Source organism: Pseudophryne corroboree, chromosome 5 (assembly GCF_028390025.1).
Source record: "Pseudophryne corroboree isolate aPseCor3 chromosome 5, aPseCor3.hap2, whole genome shotgun sequence".
Lineage (NCBI taxonomy): Eukaryota > Metazoa > Chordata > Amphibia > Anura > Myobatrachidae > Pseudophryne > Pseudophryne corroboree.
Window position 1 is genome coordinate 373,841,700 of NC_086448.1, and position 25,393 is coordinate 373,867,092.

Below are 25,393 nucleotides of genomic sequence, written 5' to 3' on the forward strand. Positions count from 1 at the left end.
AGTGAAGGGGTGGAGCAGTGTTAATATTATAAGCACTACTGAGGTGTTAGTTCTTGCTACCCAGCTAAGTTTCACTTTTACTAAAAGGGCGCTGTTTGGCTGGCTCTGACTTCTGTGTCTCTCTGAAGACCCTGCCTAAATATATTGTGTTTTCACCTGGTGTCTGTGTGTGGGTGTCCCTTCACAATCATGTCCAGGGACTGTGGTTCTTGTACAGCGGAATGTCTCTCATCCCCTGGGGACTCACTACCCTGTGCCCAGGATAGTGCCCACTCCCAGTCCAGTGGGGCTGAACCCCCATAGTTAGCTTCCATAAAAGGGATGATTTCTAATATTTCCACTAAACTGTCTCATAATGAGAAGGAGACGCAATTCTCACGGCAGTCTATGGATGACCTGATAAATAAAGACTCGGCTCACATGCCTGCGTCTCAAGCCCTCGCCATTTGCCCAAATCATACAGGCTGATGCTGATCCTGATACATCAGATCCAGAGGAGGGTGAACTGGATGTGAGTGGGGGGGGGGGGGGGTGCTGTCCTGTCACAGGGGATTCAGGCCCTCATTGAGGCTATCAAAACTGTCCTGCACATTCCTCACAGGACAGAGGAGGGAGAGGAGGAATCTTATTTTAATACTAACAAGAAATCCTCAGCTACTTTTCCCGCTTCAAATGAATTGAATGCCCTCTTTGAAGAGGCTTGGGTAAACCCTGACCAGAAATTTCAGATCCCTAAAAGGTTGATTTCTTCCTTTCCCTTTCCATTAGATGATAGGAAGAAAGGGGAGAACCCTCCAATTGTGGACGCATCCAGGTTGTCGCGTAAGATAGTCTGACCGGTAACCAGGGCTGCGTTCTTAAAAGACGCGGCTAACTGCAAGCTTGAGACCACTCTCAAATGTTTATACACGGCGGCGGGGGTGGCCCAGAGACCCACTATTACTTGTGCATGGATCACTAGGGCCATCGCTAAATGGTCGGGTAACCTAATTGATGGTTTAGATTCCTTAACCAGGGACAATATTATTTTACTCCTACAGCATATCCAGGACTCTGCTAACTTTATGGTGGAAGCCATAAAAGAAATTGGGGTGCTCAGCGCACGCACCACTGCCATGGCAGTGTCAGCACGCAGGGGATTGTGGCTACGCCAGTGGACTGCGGATGCAGACTCCAGGAAGGGAGTGGAAAATCTGCCTTTCGCAGGAGAGGTCCTGTTCGGAGATGAACTGGATAAGCTAATATCCAAGGCTACGGCGGATAAGTCTACATACCTTCCTTCCGCAGCTACCCCGGCAAGGAAAGCCTACTCTGCTCCAACTCAGCAGTCCTTTCAGACGGCTAAATTCGAGGGCAAATTCAATGGTTCTTCTGCAGCCTTCAAAGGTATTAGAAGTAAGCCCAGAAAACCCGCAGCTGCAGGTTCTCAGGAACAGGCCTCAGGGTCTGCTTCCTCAAAGCCTTCAGCATGATCGTGAAACACACTGCCTGGAAGACAGGCAGGTGGGAGCCTGGTTACGTTGTTTCAGTCACATTTGGGCAACGTCATGCCAGGATCCCTGGGTCAAAGATCTTATAGCACAAGGATACAGACTGGCGTTTCAGGAACTCCCACCTACCAGGTTCTTCAAATCCGGCTTACCAGCTTCTCCAGAAGCCAGTTCGACCTTACAAGCAGCAATTCAAAAACTGGTACTGACTCAGGTCATTGTTCCAGTTCCTCTTCACCTGCAAACCTGTTTGTGGTTCCGAAACCGGACGGCTCGGTAAAGCCCATTTTAAACCTCAAGTCACTGAACCCGTACTTAAGGGTGTTCAAGTTCAATATGGAGTCTCTGAGAGGGGTGATCTCAGGTCTGGAGGAGGGGGAATTCCTGGTGTGTCTTGACATCAAGGATGCGTACCTTCACATTCCGATTTGGACGCCTCATCAGGGGTATCAAAGGTTTGCACTGCAGGACTGTCACTTCCAGTTTCAGGCCATGTCATTTGGCCTTTCCACGGCACCAAGAGTTTTCACCAAGGTAATGGCAGAGATGATGTTTCTCCTCTGCAAACAGGGAGTGAACATCATACCATACCTGGACAACCTGCTGATAAAAGCGCCTTCCATGGAGAAGTTGTTGGACAGCAATACCCTCTCAACCAGACTTCTCCAGGATCACGGGTGGATTCTGAACCTGCCAAAATTCCACCTGGAACCTACACGGAGGCTTCCGTTCCTAGGAATGATCCTGGATACAGAGGAACAAAAGGTGTTTCTTCCATTGGAAAAGGCATTGGTAATCCAGTCAATGGTGCGGGATGTCCTAAAACCAACCCGGATATCAGTGCATCTGTGCATTCGCCTTCTGGGGAAGATGGTAGCCTCTTACGAGGCTCTGCAGTACGGAAGGTTTCATGCCAGGCCATTCCAGCTGGATCTGTTGGACAAATGGTCCAGATCACATCTTCACATGCACCAGAGGATTTCTGTTCTATGGTGGTTCCAGACTTCTCACCTGACCGAGGGTTGACGATTTGGGATTCAAAATTGGATTCTACTAACCACGGACACAAGCCTCAGATGTTGGGGAGCAGTCACTCAGGGGGAACAGTTCCAAGGAAAATGGTAAAGTCAGGAAGCCATTCTCCCAATCAACATTCTGGAACTAAGGGCCATAGACCACACCCTTCTACAGGCATCGCATCTTCTTCAAGATCAAGCCATTCAGGTTGAGTTGGACAATTTGACAGCCGTAACGTACATAAACTGACAGGGCGGAAAGAAGAGCAGAGCCGCAATGTCAGTGGTAACAAAAATTCTCCTCTGGGCAGAAAGACACGCGGTGGCACTCTCGGTAATCTTCATTCTGGGACAACTGGGAAGTGGACATCCTCAGCAGAAACGACCTGCATTCAGGAGAGTGGGGCCTTCACCCGCAGCTGTTCGAGTCTTTAACAAGTCGGTGGGGTATTCCACAGATAGACATGATGGCCTCTCGTCTCAACAAGAAGCTAAATCGCTATTGTTCCAGGTCGAGGGACCCAAAAGCAGTGGCGGTGGACGCTCTGGTGACTCCATGAGTTAACCAGATGGTTTACGTGTTCCCACCTCTTCCACTAATCCCAAGAATTCTCAAGAGAATAAAAAGGGAAAAGGTTCAAGTATTTCTCATTGCTCCAGATTGGGTGAGAAGGGCCTGGTACGTGGATCTACTGGAGTTGCTCCTGGATGACCCATGGCTTCTACCTCTGCGAGAGGATCTTCTGCAACAGGGGCCTTTCGTCTATCAAGACTTACCACGGCTACGTTTGACGACATGGAAGTTGAACATCAGATTTTAGCCCGGAAAGGCATTCCGAACAAGGTTATTCCAACCCTGATCCAAGTTAGGAAAGGGGTAACGTCTAAACATTACCACCGTATTTGGAAAAAATATTTCTCGCGGTGTGAAAACGGGAAATTTCCTGCTGTGGAATTTCAACTGAGAAGTTTTCTCCTTTTTCTTCAGTCTGGTGTGGATGTGGGCCTACGTTTGGGCTCCTTGAAAGTCCAGGTTTCGGCCTTGTCTATTTTCTTCCAGAAGCAATTGGCTTCCCTCCCTGAGGTTCAGATGTTCTTGAAGGGGGGTTCTGCACATCCAACCACCCTTTGTGCCTCCCACGGCACTTTGGGATCTTAACGTGGTGTTGCAGTTTCTGTAATCTGACTGTTTTGAACCTATACAGGAGGTTGACGTTAAGTTTCTTACGTGGAAGACTGTTACACTGTTGACCTTGGCTTCCGCAAGGCGTGTGTCCGAAATGGAGGCGTGGTCTCACAAAAAAGCCCCTGTTTGGTTTTTCATGAGGATAGAGCTGAACTCAAAACTCGTCAGTAATTGTTCTTAAGGTGATGTCTGCGTTTCATATCAACCAACCTATTGTGGTTCCGTTTCTTACTGATACCTCTGCTACCTCAAAGTCCCTGGATGATGTGAGGGCTTTGAGGATCTACGTGAAGAGGACAGCTCGTCACAGAAAATCTGACTCCCTGTTTGTTCTCTATGATCCCAAGAAAATTGGGTGTCCTGCTTCAAAGCAGTCTATTGCTTGCTGGATCAGGCTTACTAACCAGCAGGCTTATTCATCGGCAGGATTGCCGGTTCTTAAAGTATAGGCCCACTCTACTAGATCAGTGGGTTCTTCCTGGGCGGCTGCCCGGGTGTCTCTGCTTTACAGCTCTGTCGAGCAGCTACTTGGTCAGGATCAAACACGTTTGCCAAGTTCTACAAGTTCGATACTTTGGCCTCTGAGGACTTTCTGTTTGGTCAATGAGTTCTGCAGGAACCTCAGCACTCTCCCACCTGGTTTGGGAGCTTTGGTACATCCCCATGGTACTAATGTGGACACCAGTATCCTCTAGGATGTAAGAGAAAACCGGATTTTAATTACCTACCGGTAAATTATTTTCTTGTAGTCCGTAGACTTCTGCACTGTTACTTGGTTAAGTATTATTGTTGGTTCAGCCGTTGCTGTTCCTGTTCAAGTTTGCTTAGCATGGTTTCCTCTTTTTTTGTGTTTGCTGGTTCGAATCTCACCACTGTTCTGTTAAATCCTTCTCTCAAAGTATATCCGTCTCCTCGGGCACTGTAGGAGGGGCATAGAGGGAATAGCCAGCCCACACTATTGAATTCTTAAAGTGCCCATGGCTCCTAGTGGACCTGTCTATACCCTATGGTACTAATGTGGACCCCAGTATCCTCTACAGACTACGAGAAAAGGATTTACTGGTAGGTAATTAAAATCCTTTTTTTTTTTTTATACGACCGTAAATTTAAGTGGTGTATGTAATTTATTTACTTATTATTATTATTATTATTATTATTATTATTATTATTATTATTATTTTAGTACAGGATAGAAAATTAAAGCTAAAGTTCCTCTACTGTATTACACTGCAGCCCTTCCTTACCAGCAGGTATATTATCTGTTGCTTTGGGAATTAGTTCTAAAAACTGCAACACTTGTTTTTAGTAGTTTTTGTACAACAACACAGGAAATATGTATTTTAAACCATAGTGTTTAATGCATTATTTTGCTTTACAGCATTTGCCTTCTTGGAAACCGTGTTTTATCCACTCGGACCCTTAAAGATTGTGCCAAATATATCTCTAATGATACGGTTAATGAAGAATTGTGGAACAAATTTTGTACAAATGTAAATCAAATTTGGGATTGTGACCAGTATTTTGAATTGAACAATGTAACCAATATACAAGGAATTCCTGGAGTTGCTAGTGGTGTTCTTATTGGTGAGTCCATTTTAAAGGTACATATGATGCAATAGTTGGTTAGACATATGTAGTCTGAAAGGTTGCTTAAAATAGCTTTTCATATAAAGCTATACAATAAAATGTTGTTCTCTTCTTAGATCTAGATATCAATGAAGGGCAATAGGCAGCCCTAAGGTTGACAGTGGTCTGTTGAGCCTCCATTTGCAGCCTCCATATCCATGTTCTCTTACCCTCTGTTCTATGTATATATAACCAGAGAAGACTGGAAATGATGGGAGCAGCTGGCTTCCACATCAGGAGAACAAACTACACAGCACTGAGAAGTCACACAACACATCTAATTAGGGCAGACAGATCTCCTCCTCTGATGTTCCCCTGTGGTCTCCAGAGGCTGACATTAATAATAAGTTCAATTAATAATGAAATCAATAATTCAGTTACTGACCATTATATTAGTAGTTAGTGGTGATTGAAACTTCAGTGAGTTGGGGCATGTATGAGTGGGAATGCAAAGGGGAATTATGTGCTAAAGTTTGAATGGTGTATTGAATGAGTGCACATTAGGCTTTTGGTTTTTTTTTACATCATTTTGGGGGTTTTTATGACATGTGAAGGTCTGATAGATATGAGGGATTTTGGGATGAGTGGTGTGGTGTATTGCATTCGTTTTGGGAATATATTAGTGATCACAAGTAACTTTTTTTTGAAGGTTTGAGGTCGCACATACAACATTTGAAGTGTATTAGGTTGAGCATTACTTATTTATATAATTATCACACAAAGGGTGTGATTTAATTAGCCTCGGGACTTAACTTTTAACTCCAAGGATAAGTGCCCAGAACTATTCAAATACTGCCTGCAGTAAGCCAACGACTATCACCAAGGGTATACTTAACGTGGAATTGAGATGCAGGCAGAAATACGCATTAGCTAGTGCTTCCGAGGCTAATTGCAATGTTCACGCAGATAGTACTTGCATAGCTCCAGGCACTTAGGGGCAGATTTATTAAGCCTGGTGAAGTTATAAAGTAGAAGGTGATAACGCACCAGCCAGTCAGCTCCTAGCTGTCATTTTTTAAATCCAGCCTATAACATGGAAGTTAGGAGTTAATTGGCTGGTGCGTTATCACCTTCCACTTTATCACTCCACCAAGCTTAATAAATCTGCCCCTTAACCTAGGCTTACATAACTACTTAGCTGACAAATTTTTTTTTTTTTCAAAAATGGCTCAGAAATTGTCAGGGTTTGTTTGAGTGAAGTAGGTGAAGAACGTGTAATTTAACTTAACTTTAATTTCTCATACGTCCTAGAGGATGCTGGGGTCCACTTCATGACTATGGGGTATAGACGGTTCCGCAGGAGCCATGGGCACTCTTAAGACTTTTCAATGGGTGTGAACTGGCTCCTCCCTCTATGCCCCTCCTCCAGACCTCAGTTTTAGAAATGTGCCCAGGCAGACTGAATGCACTCTAGGGGAGCTCTACTGAGCTTCTCTGAAAAGACTTGTTAGGTTTTTTATTTTCAGGGAGAACTGCTGGCAACAGTCTCCCTGCTTCGTGGGACTGAGGGGGCAGAAGTAGGAACCAACTTCCTGAAGAGTTTCATGGCTCTGCTTCTGGCTGACAGGACACCATTGGCTCCTGAAGGGTACTGAACGCTAGCCGTGTCTAGATGCTCACTCCCACAGCACGCCGTCACCTCCCTCACAGAGCCAGAAATCAGAAGACAGGTGAGTAGAAGAAGACAGATCTTCTATCAAGAAAAGTGACGGCTAAGGTACAGAGCGGCTGGCGGGAACACAGCGCACCATTGCTGCCCACACACACAGGCACTGCAGGGTGCAGGGCGCGGTGGGGGGCGCCCTGGGCAGCAAAAACACCTCTATAAACTGGCACAAAGGGGGCATAAGATGCCCAGGCACAGCCCTACCCCTGCCAGTATAAATATTTTGAAAAGTTTTTGAGGTAAAAACACGCCATTGTGGGGGCGGAGCTTCTTCCTCAGGCAGCCAGCACACTGCTCAGCGCCGTTTTCTCTCTCGTCAGGCTGCAGAGACATTGCTGGTCCTCCTTTACTTCTGACTACAAGTATCAGGGTGCAAAACAGGGGGGGGGGGGCACAAGCGAATTTGGTGCTTTACAAGTGTGTTTTACTGTGTAAAAAGCGCTGCATGTCAGTGGGCATTCTGTGTTCACAGGCATTAGATACTGGCGCTGGGGTTGTGAACTGGCTGCTCCTAAACTATGTCCCTCTGACAGATTTTACTGTGGGTCTGTCCCCTATAAGTCCCAGTGTGTGTGTGTGTGTGTTGTACACGTGTGTGACATGTCAGAGGCAGGGAGTTCCTCCCCGGAGGAAACCATTTTAGTGTAATGTGGTGGCGCTGCCGGCACACCAAGAGCCTGCATGGGTGAAAGAGCTTACGTGATAGTATGCATCATATCAATAGGAGATTAGATAAATCTGAATCTCATGCTGAGTGCTAGAGAAAATCTGTGGAGGATGTGATTTTTCAGGGCTCTGTTCTTCCATCTGCAGGCGACCCCTCTGGGTCACATAAGAAACCATTTGCGAATATTGGGAATACTGATACCGACACGGACACTGATTCTTGTGTCGACGATAGTGACTCCAGAGAAATAGATCATAAATTGGCAAAAAATATACAATATATGATTTGGCTATAAGGGAAGTTCTGGAAGTCACGGAAGCCACTCAGGTGAAGGCTTATTTCTATAAAGAAAAGAAATCTAAGGTCACTTTCCCTCCTTCCCACGAGCTTAATACACTCTTTGAAGGGATGTGGGTGAATCCCGAAAAGAAATTTTGTATTCCCAAGAGAATTCAGATAGCTTATCCTTTCCCGGTGGAGGACAGGAAAAAATGGGAGTCACCCCCTGTGTTAGACAGTGCACTGCCCAGGTTGACAAAGAAGGTAATTCTCCCTGCAGCTGGCACGGCTTCACTAAAAGAGCCGGCAGACCGAAAGATGGAAACTACATTGAAATCCATTTATGTTGCCAATGGTACGCTGCTCAGGCCCACAATTGCTTGCGCGTGGGTGAGTAGCGCTATTGAAAAATGGTCAGAAAACATGTCATCAGATATTGACCTGATTGATAAAGATGAGATACTCCTTAAGTTAGGGAATATCAAAGATGCTGCCGCATACATGCTAGAAGCGATTAAATATATTGGACTCTTGAGTTCACAAGCCGCTACCATGGCAGTATCGACTCGGCGGGCGTTGTGGATTCGCCAGTGGAACGCGGATGCAGATTCCAAAAGAAATATAAAGGCTCTCCCATATAAAGGTGAGGCCTTATTTGGCGATGGACTGGATGCGTTCGTCTCGGCGGCTACTGTAGGTAAGTCAACATTTTTGCCCTCTGTACCTGCACCGGCAAAAAAGACATATCACCCGCACATGCAGTCCTTTCGGCCCAATAAATACAAAAAAGCGAGAGGTTCCCCCTTCTTTGCAGGAAAGGGAAAGAAGTCCACAGCAGCTTCAGGTTCCCAGGAGCAGAAGTCTACCCCTACTTATACCAAATCTTCAGCATAACGCTGGGGCTCCTTTGCGGGAGGCCGCTCGGGTGGGGGCACGTCTCAAACTGTTCAGCCAAGGTTGGATTCTGTCTGGCCTGGATCCCTGGGTGTTGCAAATAGTGTCCCAGGGATACAAGCTGGAGTTTCAAGACGTTCCTCCATGCCGATTTTTCAAATCAACCATGCCAGCTTCTCTTCCAGAAAGGGAAGCAGTAACAGCGGCAATCCAAAAATTATGTCAGGATCAGGTTATAGTCCTGGTACCTTTGTCACAACAAGGGGAGGGGTTTTATTCCAGCCTTTTTGTAGTTCCGAAGCCGGACGGCTCGGTCACACCGATCCTAAACCTGAAAAATCTGAATCTTTACTTAAAACGAATCAAGTTCAAAATGGAATCACTGAGGGCAGTGATTTCCAGTCTGGAGGAGGGGGACTACATGGTGTCTGTAGACGTAAAAGATGCTTACCTGCATGTTCCCATTTATCCTCCTCACCAGGCTTATCTGAAATTCGCGGTTCAGGACTGCCATTACCAATTCCAGATGTTACCTTTTAGTCTCTACACGGCGCCGAGGGTATTCACCAAGGTGATGGCGGAGATGATGGTTCTCCTGCGTCAAAAAGGAGTCAATATAATTCCTTATCTAGACGATCTCCTAATAAAGGCGAGATCCAGGGAGCAGTTGTTACAAAACATTACACTCTCCCTGTCAATACTCCAGCAACACGGTTGGATCATAAATTATCCAAAGTCACAGTTGGAACCGACGACAAGATTGTCTTTTCTCGGGATGATTCTGGACACAGAAGTTCAGAGAGTATTTCTTCCGGTGGAAAAGGCTCTGGAAATCCAGAAAATGGTAAAACAGATATTGAAACCATCAAGTGTGTCGATCCATCAGTGCATTCGGTTGTTGGGGAAGATGGTTGCGGCCTACGAGGCCATACAGTTTGGCAGGTTCCATGCCAGGGTATTCCAGTGGGACCTGTTGGACAAGTGGTCGGGATCCCACCTACACATGCACCGGAAGATAATCCTGTCATCGAAAGCCAGGATTTCGCTCCTGTGGTGGCTACACAGCACAGTTCTCACCTACTAGAGGGACGCAGGTTCGGGATTCAGGACTGGGTCCTGGTAACCACGGATGCAAGTCTCCGAGGCTGGTGAGCTTTCACTCAGGGGGAAAGCTTCCAAGGAAAATGGTCAAGTCAGGAAGCCTGCCTTCACATACACGTGCTGGAATTGAGAGCCATTTACAACGGCGTTCAACAAGCGGTACATCTTCTTCAAGATCATTCCGTGCAGATCCAGTCGGACAATGTAACAGCAGTCGCGTACATAGGCAGGGCGGAACGAAAAGCAGAGCGGCAGTGACAGAGTTGACGAAGATCCTCCTCTGGTCAGAAAGATATGTAAAGGCTCTGTCAGCAATTTTCATTCCAGGAGTAGACAACTGGGAAGCAGACTTCCTCAGCAGACACAATCTCCATCCAGGAGAGTGGGGCCTCCACCAAGAAGACTTCGCAGAGGTGGCAAGTCTTTGGGGAGTTCCTCAAGTAGACATGATGGCATCTCGTCTCAACAAAAAGCTTCAGAAATATTGTTCCAGGTCGAGAGACCCTCAAGCAATAGCAGTGGATGCACTGGTGGCCCAATGGGTGTTTCGGTCGGTGTATGTCTTCCCTCCACTTCCACTGATTCCAAAAATTCTCAGGATCATAAGGAGAACAAGAGTTCGAGCAATCTGCATTGCCCCAGACTGGCCAAGGAGGGCTTGGTACCCAGATCTTCAGGAGTTGCTCATAGAAGATCCTCGGCCTCTTCCTCTTCGCGAGGACCTGCTGCAGCAGGGGCCGTGTGTGTACCAAGACTTACCGCGGCTACGTTTGACGGCATGGCTGTTGAGCGCCGGATCCTAGCCCGTAAGGGTATTCCCAAGGAAGTCATCCCCACCCTTATTCAGGTCAGGAAAGGAGTAACATCGAAACATTACCACCGTATTTGGAGAAAATACGTGTCTTGGTGTGAATCCAAGAAGGCTCCTACGGAAGAGTTTCAGTTGGGACGTTTTCTCCATTTTCTGTAGGCTGGTGTGGAGGCGTACCTCCGATTGGGGTCAATCAAGGTCCAGAATTCAGCGTTGTCAGTATTCTTCCAAAAACAATTGGCCTCTATTCCAGAGGTTCAAACCTTCGTGAAAGGGGTTCTGCACATCCAGCCTCCATTTGTGCCTCCAGCAGCACCATGGGACCTTAATGTGGTGTTGCAGTTCCTTCAATCGGACTGGTTTGAGCCTCTACAAAAGATAGAGTTGAAGTTTCTCACTTGGAAAGTGGTGATGCTTTTGGCATTGGCATCCGCACGGCGGGTGTCTGAGTTGGGGGCCTTGTCTCACAAGAGCCCTTACCTGATCTTCCATGAAGATAGGGCAGAGTTGAGAACTCGTCAACATTTTCTTCCAAAGGTGGTTTCATCTTTCCACATAAACCAACCTATTGTGGTGCCAGTAGTTACTGACACGTTCACTGAGTCAAAGTCTCTAGATGTGGTTAGGGCTTTGAAGATTTATGTCGCTAGAACAGCTCGAATACGGAAAACAGAGGCTCTGTTTGTCCTGTATGCTCCCAACAAGATAGGGTGTCCTGCTTCCAAGCAGACTATTGCACGTTGGATCAGAAGTACGATTCAGCATGCTCATACTACGGCTGGATTGCCGTTACCGACGTCGGTGAAGGCCCATTCCACTAGGAAGGTGGGGTCATCCTGGGCAGTTGCCCGGGGGGTCTCGGCATTGCAAATTTGCCGAGCAGCTACTTGGTCAGGGTCAAACACATTTGCTAAGTTTTACAAGTTTGACATCTTGGCCGATGAAGACCTCAAGTTTGGTCAATCGGTGCTGCAGGGTCATCCACACTCTCCCGCCCATACTGGAGCTTTGGTATAAACCCCATGGTCATGAAGTGGACCCCAGCATCCTCTAGGACGCATGAGAAAACAGGATTTTGATGCCTACCGGTAAATCCTTTTCTCCTAGTCCATAGAGGATGCTGGGCGTCCGTCCCAGTGTGTACTTTACCTGCAATTTAGTTTTCTCTGACGTCCTAGTGGATGCTGGGAACTCCGTAAGGACCATGGGGAATAGCGGCTCCGCAGGAGACTGGGCACAAAAGAAAAGCTTTAGGACTACCTGGTGTGCACTGGCTCCTCCCCCTATGACCCTCCTCCAAGCCTCAGTTAGGATACTGTGCCCGGACGAGCGTACACGTTGGGAAACACCCCCTAGGGTGGATAAAGCACTCACACGCTTGTCTAAACAGGTGGCACTACCGTCTCCTGATACGGCCGTCCTTAAGGAACCTGCTGACAGAAAGCAGGAGAATATCCTAAAATGTATATACACTCACACGGGTGTTATACTGCGACCAGCAATCGCCTCAGCCTGGATGTGCAGTGCTGGGGTGGCTTGGTCGGATTCCCTGACTGATAATATTGATACCCTGGATAGGGACAGTATATTACTGACTATAGAGCATTTAAAAGATGCATTTTTATATATGCGTGATGCACAGAGGGATATTTGCCGACTGGCATCAAGAGTAAGTGCGCTGTCCATATCTGCCAGAAGAGGGTTATGGACGCGGCAGTGGTCAGGTGATGCTGATTCCAAAAGGCATATGGAAGTATTGCCTTATAAAGGGGAGGAGTTATTTGGGGTAGGTCTATCGGACCTGGTGTCCACGGCAACTGCTGGGAAATCCACATTTTTACCCCAGGTAGCCTCTCAACATAAGAAGACGCCGTATTATCAGGCGCAGTCCTTTCGGCCCCATAAGGGCAAGCGGGCAAAAGGCTCCTCATTTCTGCCCCGTGGCAGAGGGAGAGGAAAAAGGCTGCAGCAAACAGCCAGTTCCCAGGAACAGAAGCCCTCTCCCGCTTCTGCCAAGTCCTCAGCATGACGCTGGGGCTCTACAAGCGGACTCAGGCACGGTGGGGGCCCGTCTCAAGAATTTCAGCGCGCAGTGGGCTCACTCACAAGTGGACCCCTGGATCCTTCAGGTGGTATCTCAGGGGTACAAATTGGAATTCGAGACGTCTCCCCCCCCCGCCGTTTCCTAAAGTCTGCCTTACCGACGTCTCCCTCCGACAGGGAGGCGGTATTGGAAGCCATTCACAAGCTGTATTCTCAGCAGGTGATAATCAAGGTACCCCTCCTGCAACAGGGAAAGGGGTATTATTCCACGCTGTTTGTGGTACCGAAGCCGGATGGCTCGGTGAGACCTATTTTAAATCTAAAATCTTTGAACACTTACATACAGAGGTTCAAATTCAAGATGGAGTCACTCAGAGCGGTGATCGCGAACCTGGAAGAAGGGGATTATATGGTGTCTCTGGACATCAAGGATGCTTACCTCCATGTCCCAATTTACCCTTCTCACCAAGGGTACCTCAGGTTTGTGGTACAGAGCTGCCACTATCGGTTTCAGACGCTACCGTTTGGATTGTCCATGGCGCCCCGGGTCTTTACCAAAGTAATGGCCGAAATGATGATACTCCTTCGAAGGAAAGGAGTTTTAATTATCCCTTACTTGGACGATCTCCTGATAAGGGCAAGATCCAAGGAACAGTTTGGTAGTCTGAGTAGCACTATCTCAAGTAGTGCTGCGGCAGCACGGTTGGATTCTCAATATCCCAAAATCGCAGCTGATCCCGACGACACGTCTTCTATTCCTAGGGATGATCCTGGACACAGTCCAGAAAAAGGTGTTTCTCCCGGAAGAGAAAGCCAGAGAGTTATCCGAGCTAGTCAGAAACCTCCTAAAACCAGGCCAAGTATCAGTGCATCAATGCACAAGGGTCCTGGGAAAAATGGTGGCTTCCTACGAAGCAATCCCATTCGGCAGATTCCACGCAAGAACATTCCAGTGGGACCTGCTGGACAAATGGTCCGGATCGCATCTTCAGATGCATCGGCGGATAACCCTGTCCCCAAGGACAAGGGTGTCTCTCCTGTGGTGGTTGCAGAGTGCTCATCTTCTAGAGGGCCGCAGATTCAGCATTCAGGACTGGGTCCTGGTGACCACAGATGCCAGCCTGCGAGGCTGGGGAGCAGTCACACAGGGAAGAAACTTCCAGGGCTTGTGGTCAAGCCTGGAGACATCACTTCACATAAATATCCTGGAGTTAAGAGCCATTTACAATGCTCTAAGCCAAGCAAGACCTCTGCTTCAAGGTCAGCCGGTGCTGATCCAGTCGGACAACATCACGGCAGTCGCCCACGTAAACAGACAGGGCGGCACAAGAAGCAGGAGGGCAATGGCAGAAGCTGCAAGGATTCTTCGCTGGGCGGAAAATCATGTGATAGCACTGTCAGCAGTGTTCATTCCGGGAGTGGACAACTGGGAAGCAGACTTCCTCAGCAGGCACGACCTCCACCCGGGAGAGTGGGGACTTCACCCAGAAGTCTTCCACATGATTGTAAACCGTTGGGAAAAACCAAAGGTAGACATGATGGCGTCCCGCCTCAACAAAAAACTGGACAGGTATTGCGCCAGGTCAAGGGACCCTCAAGCAATAGCTGTGGACGCTCTGGTAACACCGTGGGTGTACCAGTCAGTGTATGTGTTCCCTCCTCTGCCTCTCATACCCAAGGTGCTGAGGATTATACGGCGGGAGGGAGTAAGAACTATTCTCGTGGCTCCGGATTGGCCAAGAAGGACTTGGTACCCGGAACTTCAAGAAATGCTCACAGAGGACCCGTGGCCTCTACCTCTGAGAAGGGACCTGCTCCAGCAGGGACCCTGTCTGTTCCAAGACTTACCGCGGCTGCGTTTGACGGCATGGCGGTTGAACGCCGGATCCTAAAGGAAAAAGGCATTCCAGACGAAGTCATCCCTACTTTGATAAAAGCCAGAAAGGATGTAACCGCAAAGCATTATCACCGCATCTGGCGGAAATATGTTGCGTGGTGCGAGGCCAAAAAGGCCCCGATGGAGGAATTTCAACTGGGTCGATTCCTGCATTTCCTGCAAGCAGGAGTGTCTATGGGCCTAAAATTAGGATCCATTAAGGTCCAGATTTCGGCCCTGTCGATTTTCTTTCAGAGAGAACTGGCTTCAGTGCCTGAAGTCCAGACGTTTGTTAAGGGAGTGCTACATATACAGCCTCCTTTTGTGCCTCCAGTGGCACCCTGGGATCTGAATGTTGTTTTGGATTTCCTAAAATCACATTGGTTTGAACCACTCAACACTGTGGACTTAAAATATCTCACATGGAAAGTGGTCATGCTGTTGGCCCTGGCTTCAGCCAGGCGTGTGTCAGAATTGGCGGCTTTATCCTGTAAAAGCCCTTACCTGATTTTTCTTACGGACTGTGCAGAATTGAGGACTCGTCCTCAATTTCTCCCAAAGGTGGTTTCAGCGTTTCATCTGAAACAGCCTATTGTGGTACCTGCGGCTACTAAAGACTTGGAGGACTCCAAGTTGCTGGACGTTGTCAGGGCCCTGAAAATATATGTTTCCAGGACGGCTGGAGTCAGAAAATCTGACTCGCTATTTATCCTGTACGCACCCAACAAGCTGGGTGCTCCTGCTTCTAAGCAGACTATTGCTCGCTGGATTTGTAGTACAATTCAGCTTGCGCATTCTGTGGCAGGCCTGCCACAGCCAAAATCTGTAAAAGCCCACTCCACAAGGAAGGTGGGCTCATCTTGGGCGGCTGCCCGAGGGGTCTGGGCTTTACAACTTTGCCGAGCTGCTACTTGGTCAGGGTCAAATACTTTTGTGAAATTTTACAAATTTGACACTCTGGCTGAGGAGGACCTGGAGTTTTCTCACTCGGTGCTGCAGAGTCATCCGCACTCTCCCGCCCGTTTGGGAGCTTTGGTATAATCCCCATGGTCCTTACGGAGTTCCCAGCATCCACTAGGACGTCAGAGAAAATAAGAATTTACTTACCGATAATTCTATTTCTCGTAGTCCGTAGTGGATGCTGGGCGCCCATCCCAAGTGCGGATTATCTGCAATACTTGTACATAGTTATTGTTAACAAATCGGGTTATTGTTGTTGTGAGCCATCTATCCCGAGGCTCCTCTGTTATCATGCTGTTAACTGGGTTCATATCACAAGTTGTACGGTGTGATTGGTGTGGCTGGTATGAGTCTTACCAGGGATTCAAAATCCTTCCTTATTGTGTACGCTCGTCCGGGCACAGTATCCTAACTGAGGCTTGGAGGAGGGTCATAGGGGGAGGAGCCAGTGCACACCAGGTAGTCCTAAAGCTTTTCTTTTGTGCCCAGTCTCCTGCGGAGCCGCTATTCCCCATGGTCCTTACGGAGTTCCCAGCATCCACTACGGACTACGAGAAATAGAATTATCGGTAAGTAAATTCTTATTATTACAGTTACACAAGATGTGTTATCTTGGTTTTAGCATGTTGCTGTAATTGATTCATGCCTGTTGGCGTGTGTTCTGTTTAATGCCATGTTGTGCGGCATGGTTGATTTGTGAGCTGGTATGTATCTCACCACTAGTTTAAAGTAAATCCTTTCCTCGAAATGTCCGTCTCCCTGGGCACAGTTCCTATAACTGTGGTCTGGAGGAGGGGCATAGAAGGAGGAGCCAGTTCACACCCATTGAAAAGTCTTAAGAACCGGAACCGTCTATACCCCATGGTCATGAAGTGGACCCCAGCATCCTCTACGGACTAGGGGAAAAGGATTTACCGGTAGGTATCAAAATCCTGGTTTAAATATTAAACACACAGTATAAATAACATAGTATAGATAGATCCTCCTCCCCCAAACACTCCACAGTTTCTTATATAGCACAGCACATTATGTATCTCCAGATATAGTCTGTGCTGCTGGGGGACCGTGCTTCTTCCACTATGTAACTCTCAGTGTGTGGGTTCGTGCTACCTCCATTCCTCTCCTCACATCATGTCACTGCCCCTGTCACCACTTGCATATCATGCATGTCCTGATATAATCTGTGCTGCTGGCTCACCCCCAGGGGTGCTAATGGTGTGTTACCCCCACAGTGTTTGTTCCCAGAGCGTAAGTAATATGTGTAGCAAGTTTGGTGTAAATTTCTCCAGGCATTCCAGAGTTATGCTGTCTGCTGAAAAAATCTGTGCTGCCTCAACCCTAGGGATGTCTAACCCCCACAGTGTTTGTTCCCTGCTTGTATTTCATATGTGTACCAAGTTTGTTGTAAATTGGTCTAGGCATTCTGGAGTTATGCTGTCTCCTGAAATATTCTGTGCTGCTGTCCCACCCCTTGTCTAACCCCCCACAGAGTTTGTTCCCAGATTGAAAGTCAGACGTGTACCAAGTTTGCTGTAAATTGCTCCAGGCCTTCCACATTTATGCTGTCTGCTGACATACTTTGTGCTGCTGACCAAGCCCTAGGGGTGCTAGGGGTGTCTGACCCCCTCAGTGTTTGTTTCCCGAGTGTAAGTCATATGTGTAACAAGTTTGTTGTAGATTGGTCTAGCTATTTCTCCTGAAATACTCTGTGCCGCTGCCCCACCCCTAAGGGTGTCTAACCCCCCGCAGAATTTGTTCCCAGATTGTAAGTCAGATGTCTACCAAGTTTGGTGTAAGTTGCTCCAGGCCTTCCATAGTTTTGCTGTCCCTTGAAATACTCTGTACTGCTGTCCCACCGCTAGGGGTGTCTAACCCCCACAGAATTTGTTCCCAGATTGTAAGTCATATGTGTACCAAGTTTGTTGTAAATTGCTGCAGACATTCCAGAGTTATGCTGTCTGCTGAAATACTCAGTGCTGCTGCCTCACCTCTAAGGGTGCTAGGGGGGTCTTCCTCCCACAGTGTTTGTTGCCAGATTGTAAGGCAGATGTGTACCAATTTTTGAGTACATTGCTCCAGCAATTCAGGAGTTATGCTGTCTCCTGATATACTCTGTGCTGCTGTCTGCCCCCCTGGGGGTGCTAGGGATTTCAAATTATTTTAGTTGCCTCCGCCATGTTTCAATACGCTTGTATGTGAAAATTCACGATCTTCGCTTGTAAACTGTGGCTTTGTATAGAAAGACAGAAGGACAGATTTTTATTTCAGTTTCCTGGTTATTTTACATTTCCCCAGCAGCTGTTCTTGTCCCCAGCCGCCGGGTGGGAGGTCCTGCTGTGCTGGCCGATCAGCAGTAATCGGCAGCACAGCAAACACTGTTGGAGGGTGCATTGAAGCAGAGGGACCGGAAGGACCCTCTGAGAGTAGCAGCTGCAGAAAATGTATCTTCCCTGCAACTGCACACACTGTTAATCTGACTAGTTGCGTCATGTGCGACCAGATCAGATAATGTACTTGCTGGTGTGGTCGCATCTGATGCTACCATGCCAGTAAAGTGGTTAAAAGCCAGCAGGAAGATCTGCCGCTAATTGAATCACCCCAAAATTTTGATTTTAAATTATAACTTTACAGTTTGACTAATCAATTGTAATTGGTTTCCCGTTTTATTTTAAGATAACCTTTGGAGTGCTTACAGTCAAAAAGGATCTATTGTTGAGAGGAACCAAACTTCATCCTCAGGAGAGGGTCAAAAAGCTTCAAGTCAAAAATATGTGTTGACGGACATTGTGACTTACTTCACAATGCTTGTTGGAATTTACTTTCCTTCTGTGACAGGTAAAGTAATACTAAGGCAACAACAAATTGCTCATTTACAATATCTAGGGGAAAAAGTTTCTCTATAATTATAGGGTGTTATCTTATTGATCACTAAAGGCCTGCACACATTACTGCTTTAGCATCTAACATCAGATGACCATTATGACATCTTTGAGAATTTTCTTTTTCTTTTCTATTTTATGTTTCACCCTTTTGATTTGTGTTATTTAGTTTCATTTTTGAGAAAAATTACAGTTTGCTCTGAAATGTTTCTAGGAATTTTACAGAGGTAAACAAGTTCCCAAAAGCTCTTAGGAAAAAAATAAAACAATAAAATACTCTACCTGCATGGTGTATAATGAGGAGACATGTGGGGTTTGATTGAATCAGTGATGGATGTTAGAATCAGACCATTTGCTGTAGTGACTTTTTGAAATATAACAAAATAGTTAAGGGGGGTACTCACGGAGTGATCGCTGCTTAAAATCTAAGCAATCTGACTAGATTGCTTAGATTTTAAGCAGTGATCTCTCCGTGTGTACCCCTCACAGCGATAGCGATGCGCAGCCCCGTGCATGCAATAGACAGTACAAAAGGTCGACATGGTCAAATGTCGACCTTTTTACTGTCTACCTTATTCATGTCGACCTTTTGAGCCTGTCGACCTAATGTCTGTCTAACATATGGTGTCTATCTATTGACTGTCTAACTATACACTGTCTATCAACCGGATACCGTCTATTAGACAGCATCGATCTGGTGACTCGCCTACTTACGGATCATGGGTGGATCCTAAATTTCCAGAAATCTCACCTGGATCCAACCCAACATCTTCAGTTCCTGAAAATGATACTGGATGTGGTGTCTCAAAAGGTGTTTCTTCCAAAGGACAAGGCCCTAGCTGTCCAGGCTATGGTCTGCTCAGTGCTCCATCCTCGCAAAGTATCCATACATCTTTGCATACGCTTGCTGAGCAGGATGGCTGCTGCTTACAAGACAATCCCCAGCTATTTCAGCTGGATCTGCTGGACAAATGGTCGGGAAGTGACCTTATCTCCGAAAGCCCGGATTTCTCTGTTATGGTGGCTACAAGATCCTCACCTGGTCGAAGGCAGGAATTTCAATATCCACTCGTGGATTCTACGGGCAACGGATGCCAGCCTCCAGGGTTGTGGGACTGTGACCCAAGGGGCCCAGTTCCATGGGATATGGTCAGTTCAGGAATCTGCTCTGAAGATAAACATCCTGGAACTCAGGGCAATTTACAATGCTCTTCTGCAAGCTTCCCATCTCCTGATTGTTCAGGCGATCCAGGTTCAATCGGACAACGCCACGGCGGTGGCGAACATAAACCGACAAGGGGGAACAAAAAGTAGAGCGGCGATGTGAGAAGTTTCACGAATACTCGACTGGGCGCAGGCCAACACAAGGTCCATCTCATCCATATTCATTCCAAAAGTGGACAACTGGGAAGCGGACTTCTTCAGCAGACACAACCTCCACATGGGGGAATGGGGCCTACACCCCCAGGTGTTTCAAAAGTGAATTCACTGGTGGGGCTGTCCGCAGATAGATCTGATGGCTTCTCGTCTCAACAAGAAGCTATGCTGTTACTGTTCCAGTATGAGGTATCCGCAGGCTGTAGTAGTGGACGCGCTGACGACACCATGGACGTACCAACTTGTGTACCTGTTCCCTCCTCTTCTGCTAATCCCAAGGGTTGTAAAAGACTAAGGGAAAGTGTTCAGGCAATTCTAATTGCCCCGGATTGGCCTTGACAGGCGTGGTACTCTGACCTCCTAACCATGGCTCTGGAGATTCCCTGGCCTCTGCCGCTTCAAAGGAATCTTTTCAACAAGGTCCATTTGTCTATCCGAACTTACAACGGCTACGTTTGACGGTTTGGAAGTTGAGAGGGAGATTCTAGCCAGGAAAGGTCTTCCTTCCCAGGTTACTTCCACCATGGTCCAGGCCAGGAAGATGGTTACGTCTAAACATTATCATCGTATCTGGAAAAAGTAGGTTTCCTTTGTGAAAATAGAATGGTTTCTCCCGTGGAATTTTGAATGGGTTGCTTTCTACTTTTCCTGCAAGCAGGAGTGGATATGGGCCTAAGGTTAGGCTCCATCAAAGTCTGGATTTCGGCGCTCTCTATTTTCTTTCAGAAACAACTTGCCATGTTGCCGGAAGTAAAAACATTCCTGAAAGGAGTTCTTTATATACAATGCCCTTTGTACCTCCCACGGCTCTGTGGGATCTCAATGTGGTTATGTCCTTTCTTCAGTCGGACTGGTTTGAACCCTTACACATGGTGGAGTTAAAATTTCTCACCTGAAAGACAATGATGATGTTAGCATTGGCATCTGCCAGACGTGTCTCTGAATTGGGGGCCTTTATCCTGTAAGAGCCCTTATTTGATTTTTCATGAGGACAGGGCGGAACTCAAGACCCGACCTACGTTTTTGCCAAAAGTGTCAGCTTTTCATGTGAATCATCCCATTGTGTTTCCGGTGTTGTCTGACGCCTCCGTTTGGTCCAGAGTCCTTGGATGTGGTGAGGGTTCTGAAGAATTATGTCAAACGAACTGCTCGTCATCAGAAATCTGACTCGCTGTTTGTTCTTTATGATGCCACCAAGATTGGTCGTCCGGCTTCTAAGCAATCAATTGCTCGTTGGCACAGGTTGACCATTCAACAAGCTTATACTTCGGCGGCTCTGCCTTTGCCGACGTCTATTCAGGTTCACTTGATGAGATCTGTGGGCTCTTCCTGGGCAGCTGCCTGGGGTGTCTCGGCCTTACAGTTGTGCCGAGCTGCTACTTGGTCTGGTTTGAACGCTTTTAAGTTCTGTCGGTTCGACACCTTGGCCAAGGATGACATTCAGTTTGGTCAGGCGGTGTTACAGGGGTCTCAGTACTCTCCCACCCGTTTGGGAGCTTTGGGACTTCCCCATGGTACTAAAGTACAGATCCCCAGTATCCACTAGGACGTAAGAGAAAATAGGATTTTAATTCCTTCTGGTAATTCCTTTTCTCGTAGTCCGTAGTGGATACTGGGCACCCGCCTCAGTGCTTCGATTCCTGCTTTCCTGAGTAAGTGTTTGATTGGCACGCCGTTGCGGTCCCGTTTTTTTGTTGGGATAGCTTTGCTATCTTGGTTAGGTTGGTGTTGCTATCCTCTGTTTTGGTTAGCGCCCTCCTTTCGGTTATGGCTGTGTGTTGACTTAGTGCCTCACCGCTGTTGTACCTGTTTCTTCTCTCGTGGTATGTTTGTTTCCTCAGGCACAGTTTCCTAGACTGAGTCTGGTAGGAGGGGCATGGAGGGGAGGAGCCAGAGCACACATACACACACTAAAGGTTTTAAAGTGCCAGGCTCCAGTGGAGCAGATCTATACCCCATGGTAATAATGTACAGATCCTCAGTATCCACTACGGACTACGAGAAAAGGAATTACCAGTAGGTATTAAATTCCTATTTTCTGTAGCAGGGTACATAGGTTTCCTCAGGGAAACATAGGGGTGTAGACATGGATCTGGATCCAGGCACCAACAGGTATAGCTTTAGCTGTCCCAGGATGCATTATACTACCGGGAAGCAGGTTAGAGGGTCTCCTTGTGGGACCCGCCATTTAAATCGCATTCTGCCGCAGTCTGGGAAGATGGACCGCGGCGCTGGTGTGGACACTGCCGCCGAGCAGGGACCCCACTAGACCACCAGGGCATAAGGGAACAGGTTAGGTGTATTAACACCTGATTTAATAAGGCCCTGTAGTACCTGGGGTGAAAGACCAGCATAGGGGAGGAGGCGCTTGACCTGTAGCCCCTCCCCCGTCTCTGGGCACCATCTACTGCAGATTTCCCGTCCTAGAGCTGCCTCCCTCTCCCACTTCCCTCACATAGACCCGGGCAGCCATCTTACAGCATAGCAGCAGCAGGTCTCTGGGATTGCTGGGCAATGTCTCTGTAAAAATGCTTGAACAGGACTGCTTTTTACAAGCACTTGAGTATCCTACCTGTCTCATAAGACAGCGTTTGCTGAGAATAGTGTTTCTTGCAGATTATTTGTACGAGTTTTCTGCTATATCCTCCAGTCTTGGGGCTGTTTTGTGATTTAAGGGTCCATTGCAGTATTAATGTTATATAATTTCTGCATTTTGTGTGGCTGAGTTCCTTTATCTGCGGTCTGGTTTCACTTTTAGTGTATCTCTGTTATCTCTCAGTATTATTTTATACCCTGGGCTGATGTCCGTGTGAGTTAAGAATAAGATCAACACAGGGTTTATCTATATATATATATATGTACGTACGTACGTACGTACGTGTGTGTGTGTGTGTGTGTGTGTGTGTGTGTGTGTGTGTGTGTATGTATATATATATATATATATATATATATATATATATAATTATATCTGTGTCACAGTCACGTCATACTCTGTACTGTTTGCATTGAATTTATCGTACTGTGTAAGTCCAGTTTGTTTCCATTATCACAATGTCTAACAATAAGGGCCACAAACAGACGGAAGCCCCTGTGTTAACGTCATGCAGAGTGTGCGCCTCTGGTTTGTCTGAGGAGGATATGTTACATGACTGTCTCTGTACTGTTTGCTATACAGCTCCCAGGCAGTCCGCTGCTCCTGCCCCTGCTCAGGAGACCCAATGGGCAGCATTCTCATAATTATTGGGTACCCAGGGGTCCGCCTGTGGCAATATTTCCTCAATTTGTTCCTATGGTGAATCCGCCGTGGGTGGAAAATTTGTCTAATCAACTACAGCAGCTTAATCAAATGCTGGTTAGACAGAAAGCTCCCTCTTGATACACGTGTCTCTAGTCTCTCTAAGCGGGCTAAGTCTTCCTCACAATCTACTATCTCTGATGTATCATCTGAAGAGGAGGGGGAGCATACAGTTCTCTTTGACACAGGCTACTGTGCTGCAGATGAGGAAACTCCCATGTTAATAAATGCCCCAGCCCTTGTAAATGCGATTAGGCATATATTCCAACTCTGAGTAGGAGGATTCCACTACAGTGGCTAAGAATACTGATAAGTTCAAAAAGCAGAAGGTGGTTAAAACTGAATTACCCCATTCTGAACATTTATTGGACATCAGATGGGAACCCTCGACTACCCCAGGTAAGAAGTTCCCGGTCTCCAAAAGGACTTTAGCTCGTTATCCTCTACCTGTAGAGCTGTGTAACAAATGGGAAAATCCGCCACCGGTGGATTCTCATGTCATCCGCCTTCTGGTGTCATCCACTCTGCCGGTTACTACTGTCACCTATCTAAGTTAACCAACATATAAACATATTTAAGGTTGCCTGAAATGTATTTACTCCCTCACATGGGCTATTCATAGACCCACCATAGCTGATTCTTGGGCTGCACAGACTACAGAAGCATGGATTCAGGCGCTAGAGTAGGAGCTACCCGAGGATATCTCTGAGGAAGCCAGACAATACCTGTCTCACATTAAAACTTCTTGTTACATTCAGGAAGCAGTGTTGGCCGCCAAGGCATCGTCCGTTGGTGCGCCGCATTCTATGGTTGAGGCCATTGAAAATGGACCTGGATTCCAAGAAAACTTTGGAAATTCTCCCTTTCACTGGGGACATTCTGTTTGGGGAAGAATTAAATAAAATAGTGTTTTTTTCCCCCCCCTGCTAATCCTTCTCAGAAGGCTGCAAGCACCAATTTTAGCTCCTTTCCGCCTCAAAGAAAAGCAAAGGGCAGTAATACCCTAGACAATCTCACAATTCCAAAACCTCCAAGGCTAAACAGCCCTGGGCAGCCCGTCAGCCTGCCTCGACAAGCCTGCAGCCTGATGGGATGGGTTCCCCCCTGGGGGACCCTAGGGTGGGAGGCCGACTTCTGCACTTCGCCCAGGTTTGGCACACGACCACTTCGGATGCTTGCATGCTAGAAGTTGTCTCACGGGTACACTGTCTTGTTCAAGAGATGTCCTCCTCCCCGCCTTCCATCGGACCCGCTCAAGGCGCAAACTCTGTAAACTGTGGTCAACTTTCTCCTTCACACAGGAGCAATTTTGCCGGTCCCTCCGTCCCAGATGGGCAGAGGCTATTACTCTACTCTGTTCCTGGTTCCGAAACCCAACAGATCTTACCGGCCTATACTCAACCTCAAATCATTGAGGTGAGTGCACTGTGTCCCCTCGTGGGCTCGCCACGCTTTGGGCCCGGTGGTGACCTATGGTCACCACAGAGTTATATTCCCCATCTGGTGGTGGCGCGGACCACCACCTGAGTGGGGATTTTGGCAAAATGAATGCCTCCCAATCCTATGAATTCTGCTGCTGGGATCCACATGTATTGCAATAAATCTCAGAAAACATATTTTTCCTGCAATTTTTACATTGATACAACCAGCCCTTAGTGAGATGCTTCCTCTGTCTAACAAAAATGTGTGTAATATAACTTACGCTGCAGTAAGGATTTTTCATTGATAAAGTCTTCCAAACAAAGGATCTATATATTTTTATACTTGCTATTTTTTTACATTAGTTTTAGGATACTTAATAGGAGACTGGTGACACTGATTGTGTTCAGTATTCTTAATACATTCGAATAAAGTATAAAGAATTCTGATGTATTTCAAGTTAGATTTGATTACCATATGACTGCTACCAAACACCATAGTTTTTTTTTGTTGTTGTTGTTGTTTTTTTTTTTTTTTTGGGGGGGGGGGGTAGTTTGTATTACATGGGGTATATGCAATTGCGGTCGAATGCCGTCTGGAATTCAACCATTTTTTAATTCGACACAATTCGACAGTCAGACACCCTCCCGCCGGGACCCGAATTCGACATATTCAATAAAAAACGGATTCAACAGTCCCGCTGTCGAAAAACAGACCAATTGACGGATAGTGTGAGTCCTGGATTCGACTTCATGGACGGCAAAAAATTATTTAAAAAACCCTGAAAAAAAATGCGTGGGGTCCCACC

The 25,393-nt window shown here is 47.0% G+C and overlaps 1 protein-coding gene across 3 annotated transcripts in view; it reads left to right on the top strand.

Moving 5' to 3' along the window:
• SLC12A7 (solute carrier family 12 member 7) overlaps nucleotides 1-25,393 on the top strand; it is a 952,187-nt gene that overhangs the window by 717,970 nt on the left and 208,824 nt on the right. For all 3 annotated transcript variants that reach the window (XM_063922663.1, XM_063922664.1, XM_063922665.1), the window contains exons 8-9: nucleotides 5,071-5,276; nucleotides 18,289-18,450. In XM_063922663.1, coding sequence (XP_063778733.1) covers nucleotides 5,071-5,276; nucleotides 18,289-18,450 — 368 coding nt within the window. The remainder of the gene's footprint in view (nucleotides 1-5,070; nucleotides 5,277-18,288; nucleotides 18,451-25,393) is intronic.